This window comes from Oryza sativa, chromosome 5, assembly GCF_034140825.1.
Source record: "Oryza sativa Japonica Group chromosome 5, ASM3414082v1".
Lineage (NCBI taxonomy): Eukaryota > Viridiplantae > Streptophyta > Magnoliopsida > Poales > Poaceae > Oryza > Oryza sativa.
The window spans coordinates 15,598,217-15,613,146 of NC_089039.1; the positions used below are offsets into that span (position 1 = coordinate 15,598,217).

The following is a 14,930-nucleotide window of genomic DNA, read 5'->3' on the forward strand; positions in this document are numbered from 1 at the left end:
GGGGATGACGGGTGGGCCCCACCCGTCAGCGAGGGTGGCGGGCGGTCCCGCCCGTCAGCGGCGCGCGCGGGGAGAGGCCGGATGGGCCGCGGGGGAGAGGAGAGAGGGGGAGAGAGATGGGCCGAGCCGGCCCAAGAGGGAGAGGGAGGGATAGGGGACTTTCTAGAGTTTTTCTTTTTATAAAATCATTTTAACTTTGTTTATTTCTTAACAATTATTATTTGTGCTCTGAAAATTCCACTAAAATTTATTTATGCATTTTAGGCTTTTAGGAAATATACAAAAATCCTCCAAGCCTTATTTGACTTTTAACTTTGCACATTTTAATTGTTGAAGGCTTGCACACAGATTTTAATTATTCTAGGCATAATTTTAAGGATATATTTTAGAGTCGTTTTGGGACGTGACAGGGTTCACTCTATTTTCTTCCATATAAATCATGCTTGTTTACGGTTTACATAATGCCTGATATTTATATATGCTCGTTATATCCTGATAATGCTAGAAAATCCATGTAGTTTTTTGAGTACACACTTGATATTATCTGCTATATATCTTGTCTTCTAGAAAATATTTTTCAGGAATAATTGAGCACTCAAGTAGGTTGTGATCAAGTACACCGCATTATTGAGAACAATCTCGACAAATGCAGAGTCGTCGCGCCCAACCTACCAACAAAGACCGACGACCTATCTCATAGCGCCGGCCGTGGCTGGACTATTTGAGAAAAATGTTGTTAACGGATAATTCCTCGTGAACGTTGTCGGCTTGATCACCCGACATGATTGCGAACGGACATCCGGATATGCTACAAGTTGGGTGTGTGAGTCATGCTGGCCACATGAGATACACATGTAATAAACCAACTCTAGTGCTTCCATTGGTGTTCGAGAGATGATTCTACTCGCTCGCTGGTTCTCGAACCAGTACGTAGCAATCTCCCGCACCGCAACCTCCATTGGTGTTCGAGAGATGATTCTACTCGCTCGCTGGTTCTCGAACCAGTACGTAGCAATCTCCCGCACCGCAACTTCCATTGGTGTTCGAGAGATGATTCTACTCGCTCACTGGTCCTCGAACCAGTACGTAGCAATCTCCCGCACCGCAAACTTCCATTGGTGTTCGAGAGATGATTCTACTTGCTCGCTGGTTCTCGAACCAGTACGTAGCAATCTCCCGCCACTTCCATTGGTGTTCGAGAGATGATTCTACTCGCTCGCTGGTTCTCGAACCAGTACGTAGCAATCTCCCACACCTCAACCTTCATTGGTGTTTGAGAGATAATTCTACACGTTCGCTGGTCCTCGAACTAGTGCGTAGCAATCTCTCAAACCGCAACCTCTATTGGTGTCCAAGAGATAATTCTACTTGTCCGCTGGTCCTCGAACCAGTGCGTAGCAATCTCTCGCACCGCAACCTCAGATGGTCGAGGTACGGCTACAGCAATAACGCAGCAGTCCATGCACCACAACTTCAAATGATCGAGAGACACCTACTCACTGGTTCTCAACCAGTCAATCGTACCGATCTCTCGTACATTCACTTCTAGTGGTTGAGTTACGACTACTACCTGGTTCTTGACCAGAGGTGTAGCGATTCTCCCATTACCTCTACTTCAACAATGTTGATATCAGGTGCACAATATCGCCAAGTGTTTTACCCAGAGATCCCTTACCACGAAAGACACCTAGCGTTGAAACCTAACCTAATGTCCCTTTACGCCGTCTTGACAAAGTCTCTGAGGAACCTAAGGGAACTTCGGCTGGGGACGCCCAGAGCGGATAAGGCTTTGTCGGATCCTTTAGAGACGAAAGACCATCTAAGATCTGGTCGTTTAAGAGTTCTCGCCGTGCGTATTAACCAAGCCGTGTAATCGGAAATGAATTTTCTAACTTCACAGCTGGGGGCTAGGATCAGTGCTTGTTCAACTAAGCCAGGTCAAAGGTCCAAGAGCCTTATCATCCGAGAACGATTCTCCGACGATAAGGCTGGGGGCTAGGGAGAGTGTATAACTCAACAAACTGACTGGTCGAAGTCGGTAAAAGAGTAGACGCTCATACACAAAACATTAGTTTGTAAACCTAATTCATTTTCAGTTTTTCATATATTCTATAACACGTTACCCTTTGAGCACTCGCTCGGGGGATATTTTTATCTAATGTTCTTTTCTGAGTGTTGATTTCAGGAAAATTCTATTCAACATTGTCGAAGACTTCATGTCTCTGTGGTTCTACACCAAGATCGACTAAGGCGAGTACGACAAATGTTGACAAGGCTCCGTCGTAGACTCTGCGCCTTCTCGATCACTCAAGAATGGTTGGTGGATCTCAACAAGGAATACGGAATGAAGAGATGGTGTACCCGCCAAGATAAAATTTCATGACTTCAATCCAAATTCTCGATTACAGCAAGACGGGAGACTTAGTCGTATGCTCTGTACTTTCTTGGTTGACGTTGGAGATTGACTCAGACAAACCCTTTAGGTGCCTGCACGAGGCTGATAAAGGAAATCTAACGTTATCTCTGAACTCACCGAAAACGGTCACATGAGCTCGATAACAGTTCCTCCAAGGTCTGCTGTGGAGAATAGGAACTCGTTCATTTGCATTGAAGTCGGGGGCTACTGTCAGGGTTATGGATACCACATACCTAATAGTAGTTGACTAAATCTTAGCAGGACCCACCACATACCATGTCCTATACGGAAACAACCTGCGGATATAGGAGGAGTTATGGATAAGGAAAGACAACCAGAGTTCTATATGGAAACGACAAGGACTGCTCGGATTGTATCCATATTGGTTTCCCTAGTTCTACTTGGACAAGGGGACACTTATGGGTATAAATACAAGACCCCCTAGGAGGAGAGGGGACACGACCACCTCAATCAACACCAACCACAATCAACATACACGGAACAATAGAAGCCACAACATACAAACCAACATACACCAAGACAAGACGCCGGATATCGACTTTAGGGATAAGCACGGCTAGTCCCCTACGGTGTCTCTGGATACTGTCAGGAGAGACGAAAGTGCTATCTCTGACCTCACCGGGCATGAACTCGAGGAGGAAGACTACCCTGTTGTCGACTACGAGTCAGACCTACAGACCGCCATGTCGACAACAGTTAGATAGGCTACCCCAAATATTGTACTGGTGTGATTATGGTGAATAAGAGCAATACCGGCTTCGGCCAACAGGATGTAGGGTTATTACCTGACAATTCAGGGGCCCGAACCTGTATAAAAATCCTCGCCTCTGTCTCTTTTACCTCAATCTCACGTATGTCCTAGTACCGACGATCCCCATACTATGCAAATACCGGAATCGCGACTTCAAACGTCGACTGAAATCATATCTTGATGTCGCTTGAAACAACATATTTGCATGAAGTGACACGTTTGCTCGACAAGGGCATGTCATATTCACAATGATCATGCATATGTGGCCTTTCATATGCGCTTATTTTAGTAGTGGATGAAGAATCCATGTGGATTGCTACATCTTTACGTGCTTTGTATGGTCTATGATTTTGTTGTAGTGGATTTAGTATTTGCCATATGTGCTTCATGTTTGTTCTTATTGGAATTAAAGGATGGACATCCTTTATACGCTCCATTTATATCTTAAAGACAAAGTAGCTTCGGATCGAATGTAAGCACACAATAAAATTGTAGAGTACCAATGATAGTAATTAGTTACGACGATGTACAAGGATATATCACACCGAGTTTCTCATGTCAAATATATGATGATATCTGAGCTTATTTTTAACTTCCAAACCACTATATTGTTAAAACTCAGTACAATACACCGCCAAGGGTGGTAATGCTACTAGGTGCACTATAGTACCTAGGGTAGATACCATATCTAGATGGCAAGTTCAAAGCCAACAGAGCTTGAGCTTGAGCTTGAGCCAGATTCCGACCAAAGTAGAGATCATCAAACTGCTGGAGTTGTAGCTGTTGCGCTATGGCCTGAACAATGTTAATATCCTGATAGTGAGACTGTTGCGCCACCAGCCTGAGCTGTTGCCAGACTTGGTTGTTTCTCAGTTGAAATGCAGCTGATTGCAATAAGGGGCTTGCCGCTATGCCATACTGCTGCCTTACGAACTCATTATATGGGCTAAGCACATGTTGCTGTAGTAGGAGAGGCGACTGCAGCTGATATTGCCTATAACTTTGACCTAAAACATCAAACTGCGCAGAGGCGCTGTTTGCAGCAATAGCAAGAAGAGCAAAGACGAAAATGATCTTCATTGCTACGGGACACTAGATCTTTCTTTTTTTGTTGTATAATGCTTGAACTGTGTGAACGATGGGGAGGGTTTTCATTGCGCTTGTCTATTTATAGATGCAATGGCACTGATTTTCTTTCAATTCCTCATCGGTTGCTTTGGAGTGTTAGTTTTGCTTTCATGTCCTATTAGGATCCAAGTGAGTCATGTCATTCGGACACATGTTCTATTAGGTGCCCCAACAAATCCCCTTTGATTTCATCACGAAAGTAACTTTTGTGTCCATCACATATACTCCCTCCATCCAGTAAGGAGAAACCCACTTCTAGGGATGAACCTGGACAATCATTTGTCCAGATTCATCCCTAAACCCTAAACCTTGTCCAGGTTCATCCCCTAGAAGTTGTCATTTTTGGGATCGGATGGTGTACATGATGGTTAGCAGGCTAGAAAGATAATGATATGACTCATCGCTCACTTTATACGTTAGTTTGGTAAGGATTGCAACCATTATCTAGCTATATTTGTTATGTTTTGTGAGCTATTATCCTATATACCTATACAAATCATCCCCACTACTAGGAATTCTCTGCATCCTGGTGATTCCACGTCATCTTTTTTCTCTAGCCGTTGGTTTCTAATCAAACGATCAAGATCACTGTCGCATCGACTATCCATTAAAATTTGATTGACATTGTATCTCACTAACTCACGCCTAAAATTAGGGTTTCTCTCCTCTAACGCGACGCCTTGGAGTTTCACCCTACCTCTCCGATCTGGGTTGATTTTGTCCCGGAGTCGGTTAGAAATTCAATCTATGGCTGCTCTGCAAGTCGACGTGAAGACGAAGAGCGATTTTACTGGATCTCATGGCGAGCGCAGCCTCTGCAACGGAGAGTCAGAAGTCGGCGAAACCTAAAGGATCCACGGCAAGCCAAGAAGATGAGGCAAAGGATGATATTGAGATGCTTTTGGAGGGTTTGGATCTCAGGAAGGACGAGGAAGAGGATGTTGAATTGGAGGAAGATCTCAAAGAGCTGGAAGCGGATGCCCGATGGTTAGCCCTAGCTAGGGTTCATACAGAGAAATCCTTTAGCCATGGTGCTTTGTTTGCCAGCATGCGATCTGCATGGAATTGTGCGAAGGAAGTAGATTTCAGGTCCATGAAAGATAATTTGTTTTCAATCCAATTGAATTGTCTTGCTGATTGGGAGCGAGTTATGGAGGAAGGACCATGGATTTTCCGTGGTTGTCCTGTGCTGCTTGCTGAATATGATGGTTGGTCAGAGATTGAATCTGTGGTTCTTGAAACCTATCCCACTTGGGTCCAGATTCATGATCTGAAAGAGAAGATCAGAACAGGGAGTATTGCAACTCAGTTAGTCCGTAAAGCAGGAACTGTCATCAAATTAGATGAGGCGTCAGTAAAAGGGAGTGGTGATGGTGTTCGAGTAAGGGTGAAAGTTGATGTTCGTAAGCCTCTCCTGCGAGTAGGAGCACCACTTTGAATAAGAAGAAGTGGTTTTTCCGGCTGATGTATGAGAAGATGCTGGTCTTCTGTGGGATTTGTGGTCTGGTGGGTCATGTCACAAAGGAGCATGGTGATGGCGTGCATCTTCCAGAAGCGATACAGTATCCTGATACTTTGGTAGCACCTGAGTTTAGAAGATCGGGTAACTGGTTTAATGGTGGCGGAAGAAAAGGCCGAGGCCAAGGAAGAGGAAGGGGATGGAGTGGTCGTTCTTATCGACCTGACTCTGATATGGCTGCGTATGATGGGGGCGACGATGAGGAGATGATGGATACAGCCACTAGCCCTTCAAAACAAGTGGCTAAACACTATGCTCCCTCTACATCCGTAAAAAAGAGATTGGCTCTGGAACAGGTGACGTCACCAAATCTGAAGAGCAAGCAGGCCCTACTACTGGAGAATACACCTGTGCAAGATGATGGAAATATAAATACTGAAGCTCTCCCAAAGGAAGTTGATGAGTCAAACAGTAAGGAAGAGGACAGTTCAACATCACTAGACAGTAAGCGTCAGAAGAAGGTGGATGAAGGCAGCAATACAGATGACTTGGCAACATCGGCGGGCTCCCTCGAGGAGTACCGCCGGGCCTAATGTCTATCCTAGCTTGGAACTGTCGGGGCATTGGGCGAGCCCGGACAGTTCAAGATTTAGTCTGCATGGTGCAGACTCACTGCCCCGAAAATAGTCTTCCTAGCGGAGACGAGGCAAAATCAAAACGTTGTGAGAAACCTAACATGGAGATTAGGTCTGCGACGCTGCTTTGTAGTGAATGGAAGGGGGAAGGGAGGTGGCATTGCGCTGTTCTGGGATGAAAGCATTAAAGTTGAGCTTAAATCCTATAATGTGAGACATATTGACGTTCTTATCACAGAATCTGATGGGGAAAGGTGGAGAGGAACCTTTGTTTATGGCGAACCACGATCCCAAGATCGACTCAAAATGTGGACTTTACTCCGTCGGATTAAATCCAATGCAGCGCTGCCTTGGTTGATGATTGGAGACTTTAATGAGGCTATGTGGCAATCTGAACATTGGTCTCGGGTCAGGCGATCAGAGAGACAAATGAAAGATTTCAGAGAAGCTCTTGCTGATTGTGATTTGCATGATCTTGGTTTTCATGGAGTGCCATGGACGTATGATAACAATCAAAGAGGTGCAAACAATGTAAGAGTACGACTGGATCGAGCAGTAGCCTCGCCAGCATGGCTGGGCAGATTTAGACAGGCAAGCATCACACACCTTGTTACACCTAGTTCCGACCATGTACCGTTGCTACTGGAGAGATTAGAAGAAGAACTTGTTCATAACAGTGTGAAGATAAGTCGTTATGAAGCTATTTGGGAAAGAGAAGAATCCTTTGACTCGGTTGTCCAGCAGGCATGGGGAGAAGGAGAAGTTGTGCGCAACCTTGGGGACTTCAAAACCAAGATGGCATACACAATGGACGAACTTGTCAAGTGGAGCAAATCAAAGATTGGCAACATAAAGAAAGGTATTGAAAGTCGCAGGAAGAAATTAGGTGAACTCAGAATGGCAGGGATGCTTGACTCTGAACCAGAGGTGAAAAAGATCAAAGAGCAGCTTCAGGAAATGCTTCGCCGTGAGGAGATATGGTGGAGACAGCGATCTCAAATCACTTGGCTGAAGGAGGGTGACAAAAATACAAAGTATTTCCACCTGAAAGCGTCCTGGCGAGCTCGGAAGAATAAAGTGAAGAAATTGCGCAGGCCTAATGGCAGCCTGGTGTCAAATGAAAAGGAGATGGGAGAGGTTGCCCGTGATTTCTTCCAGAATCTATATATGAAAGATGAAAATCTTGACCCTACTGAACTTTTCAATTTGTTCCAGACAAAAATAACAGCGGAAATGAATGAGTCTTTGATGAAACCCTTCTCTGAGGAGGAGATAGGAGACGTCTTGTTCCAGATAGGGCATTTGAAAGCGCCAGGGTCCGATGGTTTCCCGGCGCATTTCTTCCAAAGAAATTGGGACCCTTAAGACTGATGTTATTAGAGTGTGTTAACAGTGAAATTTGGTAAGCCTGGAGTAGTCAACGGCTTAGAGTCAGCATCGGCTTTGAAGTCTGAGATTAGCCGATGAGAGTTGTCAAGTCGTCAGTTGTCGGATTCTTGCTATATTCGGTTAAGGAAATTGATCTACTAAATGAAGTTTATCCAGAAGAGACCGAGTTCAAAGAGAATGCGGCATGGCAAGTTATCTATTAATTAGGAATAGTTTGTAAGTTTCCTTTTATCTTTAGGAAAGTTTCTTTCTTGTCCTACAAGGACTAGTATCTACCCATAGGTATAAATATGTACACCCGGGGTCATTGTAAACTATCTTCACGATCAATACAATTCGGCGCATCGCCACCCTTTTACTTCTACTTTTGTTTTTACGTTCCGGCGGAACTTGGCACCCGACATGGGGCTGCATCGTCTTCGATCTCCGGCGAAGGGATCAGTCCAATGTTCCGTCGGCCCAGGCAATTGTATCGTCTACGTCGGCATCGTTCAAGGCTGCATCAGTACATTCGACCTCTTGGATTACTCTGGTTTGGATAATATATTTGCCTGGCTATTTATCATATGTCTATGTTAATCTAGTCCTAGCATCTCAATTTAGCTCTATCGGATGTCTCTCACTTTAGGGTTTCTGCCGGTATCGGCTAAATCGCCTTGCTAGATTAGATTAGTTTAGACATCTACCACCCTGAAAACTCAGTCATCGGCTTGATTGTCTAGATATTATTTTTCTTTTTATGCTTAGTGCTGCATCAGTTAAGTTTGATCTACTAAGTCGTGCTTAGAACCATAATTTCTAGCCTGCTTCTTGATTGCCAATAAGGGTTTCATCGGGGTTACAGCCAATGAGTTATCTGGACGTTGCATCGGCTTACAAGGATTGCATGTACATATAAGTTGGATTTAGCCGATCGCAACAAAGGTTTTACTGTTTTATCTAATCCTGTGGATTTAATGACATCGGACCTCCAGCCGATGTATGCTTTAACCTTCGGATCAATACTTGTTCTACTATATCATATTGTTAGCCGATTGGTTTCTACTGGGCTATTCGGATCAGTGCTTATTATATCTTGTTTCTAGCCGATTGGTTTCTACTCGGTTATATTGTTATTTTATTACATCATCATCAACCGATTGCCTTTATATCATTATCTATATTGGACATATAGCCGATTGCTTAAACCCTATCGCTATCGGCTGGTATCGACATCGGCTATTATCAGCTATCGGTTGGAACTACTCCATCGGCTTGTCAGCCAATCGGCTGTTTTATCTGCTGTTTACATATTTTGTCAGTTGTAGGATCAAATTGACTGGCACGCTCGCATCTCATCAATCTTTGGAACTGCACAGGAGCTAAGCAGATCTCCCAGGCCGGTGTGTTCGATTTTTTCGTCAACAGAGTGGTACAAGCATTTTTTGAAAACGGCGAAATGCAGGAGGGAGCAAATGACACTGTCATAGTTATGATTCCAAAAACTAAGTCACCGGAGGAGATGAAGGATTTCTGGCCCATCAGTCTATGTAATGTGATATACAAGGTGATAGCTAAATGCCTTGTTAATCTATGTAATGTGATATACAAGGTGATAGCTAAATGCCTTGTTAATCGACTCAGACCGCTCCTTCATGATGTAATATCAAATGCATAGAGTGCTTTTGTATCAGGTTGCATGATCACAGACAACGCGCTCATCGCTTTCGAATGCTTCCATGCCATCCAAAAATGCAAAAGGGAGAACCAGAATTTTTGTGCTCTGAAATTAGATCTTTCAAAGGCCTATGATAGAGTTGATTGGGCGTTTCTGGATGGGGTGTTGCAAAGAATGGGTTTTGGAGAATCATGGAGGAAGTGGACAATGTCATGTATGACATCTGTTAGATACAGTATCTGTTTAAATGGGAACCTGCTAGATCCTTTTACCCCAACAAGAGGATTGCGGCAAGGTGATCCTCTTAGTCCATACTTGTTTCTGTTTATTACTGACGGGTTGTCACATATTCTGGAGAAGAAGAGCTTGGAAGGTTCAATCCAACCAATTAAGGTGTGTCGGGGAGCCCCGGGGATCTCCCACTTACTTTTTGCTGACGATAGCTTATTGTTTTTTCAAGCCGAGGTTGATCAAGCGAGAATTTGCTGGAGGCGCTCAGTCTATACGAGAAAAGCACAGGGCAGCTTATTAACCCAGCAAAGTGTTCTCTGTTGTTTAGTGAATTTTGCTCATAGGAGAGGCAGGAGGAGATCAAAGCTGTTCTGCAGATTCAAAGAGCAGGTTTTGAAGATAAATACCTAGGCCTTCCAACTCCCGAAGGTAGGATGAAATCAGAACAATTCCAACCAATCAAGGGAAGATTTTCTAAGAGATTAACAGATTGGTGTGAGAGGTTTCTATCAGCTGCAGGGAAGGATACTCTGATAAAGAGTGTAGCTCAAGCTCTCCCCACCTACACGATAGGAGTGTTTAAGATGCCTGAACATTTTTGTAATGATTATGAATAGATGGTTCGCAATTTTTGGTGGGGACATGACAAAGGGGAGAGGAAAGTACATTGGATATCCTGGGAAAAGCTCACGAGCCCTAAGCTTCATGGTGGCCTGGGCTTTCGGGATACTCGGTCTTTCAATCAGGCTTTATTAGCACGTCAAGCATGGAGGTTGATCGCGGAGCCGAATAGCTTGTGCGCTCGGTTGCTGAAAGCAAAGTATTACCCCAATGGCTCCCTTACTGATACAGCTTTCCCGTCCAATACTTCACCAACTTGGAAAGGAATCGAACATGGGCTGGAATTGCTAAAGAAAGGACTGATTTGGAGGATAGGAGACAGGCGGACTACCAAGATTTGGAGGAATAGATGGGTGGCGCATGGTGAGAAAGTTGAGGTTATACAGAAGAAGAATTGGAATAGGCTCACGTATGTACATGAGCTTTTGATCCCTGGAACAAACGCCTGGAATGAGGCATTAATCAGACATGTTGCGACGGAGGAAGATGCAAATGCTATTCTAAAGATCCATGTGCCAAACCAGGAGACATCTCACTTTCCTGCATGGCACTATGAGAAAACAGGCCTTTTTTCAGTAAGAAGCGCCTATAAGCTACTTCCTCCGTTTCACAATATAAGTCATTCTAGCATTTTCCACATTCATATTGATGTTAATGAATTTAGATAGATATATATGTCTAGATTCATTAACATCAATATGAATATAGGAAATGCTAGAATGACTTACATTGTGAAACGGAGGGAGTAGCATGGAACTTAACTAAGAGTGCTCAAGTTCAGGCCGCATCAAGTACTGCTACCAATGGTGAAAGGAAGCTCTGGGAGAATGTGTGGAAGGCAGACGTTCAACCAAAAGTTAAGATTTTTGCATGGAAACTTGCTCACGACAGGCTGCCCACTTGGGAGAATAAACGAAAAAGAAGGATACAACCAGTAGGCATCTGCCCTATCTGTGGTGTAAAGGAGGAAAATGGTTTCCATGCGACTGTTGAATGTACAATGGCGAGATCGTTGCGAGAAGCCATCAGAGAGTTCTGGGCGCTACCGCCGGAAAGGAAGTTTGCTATGACTGGGCCTGACTGGCTCCTTGTCCTGTTGGATAGCTTGAATAGTTCAGACAAGGCGCGTGTTTTGTACTTGTTGTGGAGAGCATGGTTCCTCAGGAATGATATGATCCATGGAAAGGGGACGGCCACAATTGCAGAGTCTGTAAATTTCCTCGTCAACTATGAGAAGGTACTGTTGCCGATCCGACAACAAAGCGATGACATCAAAGGAAAAGGATTAATGTATAATGAACCAATGGTGAAATTACTGCAGGTTCAGACAACCAATCAGGTTGATAAATGGCACGCCCTTCCCGAAGGTTCAGCAAAGGTAAATGTGGATGCTGGTTTTATAGAAGACACAGGAGTTTCAGCTGCTGGAATCATCATTAGAGACTGCAGGGGTTTAGTGCTGTTTGCTGTGCAAAAAAATCCTGTGCTACTGCTGTCCAAGCTGAGGCATTGGCATGTCTAGAAGGATTAAGGGCAGCCATGGAATGGATTCATATGCCAAGAATCTTGGAAACTGACAGCGTAGAGGTGTTCAAGGCTCTGTCACAACAGGAGCTGTCGAGATCACCCTTGGCAGCGACAATAAAGGAAGCGAGAGGGATGATGCAGTGTCTCTAAAGTGTGCAGGTTTGCAAGATCAAGAGGGAAGCAAATAGGATTGCTCATGCTTTAGCTCAAATGGCTATGAGGTCTAGATCGTGTGTGGAGTAGAAGTTGTGTGCTCCCGCAGGAATCTTAGACTTGATAGACCAAGAATGTAATCATCTCTTCCGTAATCAATAAAATTCCCTCTTTGAAGTCAAAAAAAAAAAGGATCACTGTCGCATCACACATCCACTCGCTTCTCCTCCTGCCGCTGCTCGCGCTTCACCTCCGCATCTCTGGCACGCAGCAGCCGTGGGACCTCCAGGCAAAGCGCTCGCTTCTCCTTCCCCATCCGCCGCGCATGCCATCAGCGGGCCCACAAGCTCAGCTGCGTTCGCTTCTCCTCGCCCCACAGCGCTGCCTCCCCATTCCCCCGCGCGCTCTAGCCGTACTGTGCCGCTTCTCCTCCCCTCACGCAAGCGACGAGCTCGCTAGCCCAACTACACGAATAATCCTCTTTAATTTCCGCTAACAGTCACACACTTATTTACTTTGCCTCTTACTCTTCCTCTTCCCATGTTCATGTGCATGTGAAAGATGCACATGCCGATGCCGGTGATTGCTGCTATATAATGACATGCTCGGTGTTGTTGCTCGCTCGCTAAATGTCTTCGTCTCTCTCTCACCAATTCTGATTTTCATAGACTAATCTTCATAGACTAATCGCTCTAATTAACTTCCTTGCAGTTTTGCTTGAGGTTCTATTTGACTTTCATAATACATTCCAATTATCCTTTCCTTTTGTATCTGGTACGTATTTGAATTAATATTTTAATTACTCTTATTTTTTTCATATGATAACATAAATTTCATAATTGTTTAGTGCCCTGTGTTGTTGAACAATATTTGAAGCCGTTTTCATTTTATATGCTATTAAAAACCCTTTTTTCATTGTTGGTTACACTTCTTATTATGCTGCATTTTCAGCTGATCTTTTTAGCATTAGCATAATATTGTTATTCCTATGTCCAGCAACTTTATAAAGGTTTTTAATACTCTGTATTGTTCTGTATTGTACAGGAAACAAGAAAGGTGGGAGCTTTCTTCATTGAACCACTGCACAAATAATTCCTTTGACGGTACGCCATTAAAATCCTCTTTTCCCCTTGATCATATCTGCCACTGTAGACTGACTAAGTTGTTTTGCATTAATTTTAGTAGCGGTTGCTGCAACCTTGAAATTATCTTAACTTAATAGTGAGACAAGAAAAGGAAGCGAGTTGAATTGCATAAGTTTTTCAATAATTTGAACTGTCAATTTGAAAGTGAACTGTCAATTTGAAAGTTCAACACATTGTGCATATTCGGTTGTCTTGACAACAATATTGATGTTATATTTATTGGAGTCTGAACTCCTATCTGATGTTATATTTATTGGAGTCTCGGCTCCTATCTTTATTATTTTATTCTTTTATTTGATTGAATAGAATAAAATGAAGGGTGTAATATTCAAACTATTTCTTTTTTTATACTTCAAACTGTAGAAGATTTGCCGGATATATTAGAACGAGAAAAGAAGTAGTAAACCAGAGCCTTACATATGTCTGTTAAAAGGAAAAAAACATCTAGGGAAGATATGAGGATTGATTTACATAAAAAAAGAGAGCGATTGATTGAAAGATCATGAAACAGACAGATCCTTGACTATTAGGCTAATTTTTTCCTTCACTAGAAAAGCGACTTAGAATCCATTCTTCAACAATTGTTGGAAAATTCTATTGTGTACCAGCCATATGTTCCACCACATCATCAACAAAGGTATGGAATTACAGAGCTCACTCCACCAATCTGTGATGGTTTGCATGGCTTGCTGTTCTGGGGCTTGGAAGTTCATCCAATTGCACACTTTATCCTAACTATTTCTACATTTATATTGTAAACTATATCTTTAGAAATGTGCTATTTGACTTAACATGTCAATGTAGGCCATGTGATATTTCATTTTAGGTTGTCTGGCACTGGCAGCAGCCGACCCAACTTTCACTATGAGTACTGTATTTTTCAAGTAAATACTGCACATATAATTTTTATCCATTGTTTTAAATAAGCCGACATCTCCAGTGACAACTAAAAGTGCCGCAGCAACACGCGGGGTATATTCTAGTTTCACTAATGCATGACACGTTGAACATTAAAGTCGTGTGGCCTCATGCATTTTATATTATAAAATTTCAACAAGAATGACAAAATTATGGTACGCCAAGTGCTTTTTATTGTTCCGTTGATGCGGTACCGAACATTCAATTTTCTAGCAAGAATTAGGTTTGCACTGAATTCTTAAATCACCATTCGAGAGATTTACGAGAAATCAACATGTTGCTCTACTTGTAGTGCAGGATTGACGCAATTCGTATTCTTGTAAACCAACTTGTTACGTGTTTTCTTGTCTAAACATTTTGGATAGACTTGGGCTGTGTTCGGAATCCAGGGTTCCCAACCCATCTCCATCGTATTCCGCGTGCACGCTTTTCAAACTGCTAAACGGTGTGTTTTTTTGCAAAAAGTTTCTATACAAAAGTTGCTTAAAAAAATCATATTAATCCATTTTTTGTAAAAAAAGCTAATACTTAACTAATCAAGCTCTAATGAACCGCTCCGTTTTCTGTGCGCACTTTGCATGTTGGGAACAGTTGATTCCAAACACAGCCCTATTCGTTTTCGAGATGGAAAAGAACTACCACATATTTGTAGTGTGTCAAGAACCGGTTTTCTTTGGGTACATCATGCGTGAGTTCCTCTAGTTTTGTTGAAACATCAAGTTTATTATCCATTTTGTTTGCAGTAAACTATCGACTTGCTATGTTAGAATAAACTTCTCATAGAAACGAGGGTGTCAGCAAGAACAACCTCAACGTGTAGGAGCATTCCATAAGTAAGACATCTCATAGTGTGGAAGATGTGTACATTTTTTTAAAGTC

The 14,930-nt window shown here is 43.1% G+C and overlaps 1 protein-coding gene across 1 annotated transcript; it reads right to left on the reverse strand.

Moving 5' to 3' along the window:
• Positions 1 to 3,737: 3,737 nt before the first annotated feature.
• On the reverse strand, positions 3,738 to 4,336 carry LOC9271122 (prolamin PPROL 14E). Its single transcript, XM_015782958.3, has one exon. It carries the CDS (start codon positions 4,266 to 4,268, stop codon positions 3,807 to 3,809), a length of 462 nt encoding a protein of 153 aa, XP_015638444.1. The 5' UTR covers positions 4,269 to 4,336; the 3' UTR covers positions 3,738 to 3,806.
• Positions 4,337 to 14,930: the final 10,594 nt, after the last annotated feature.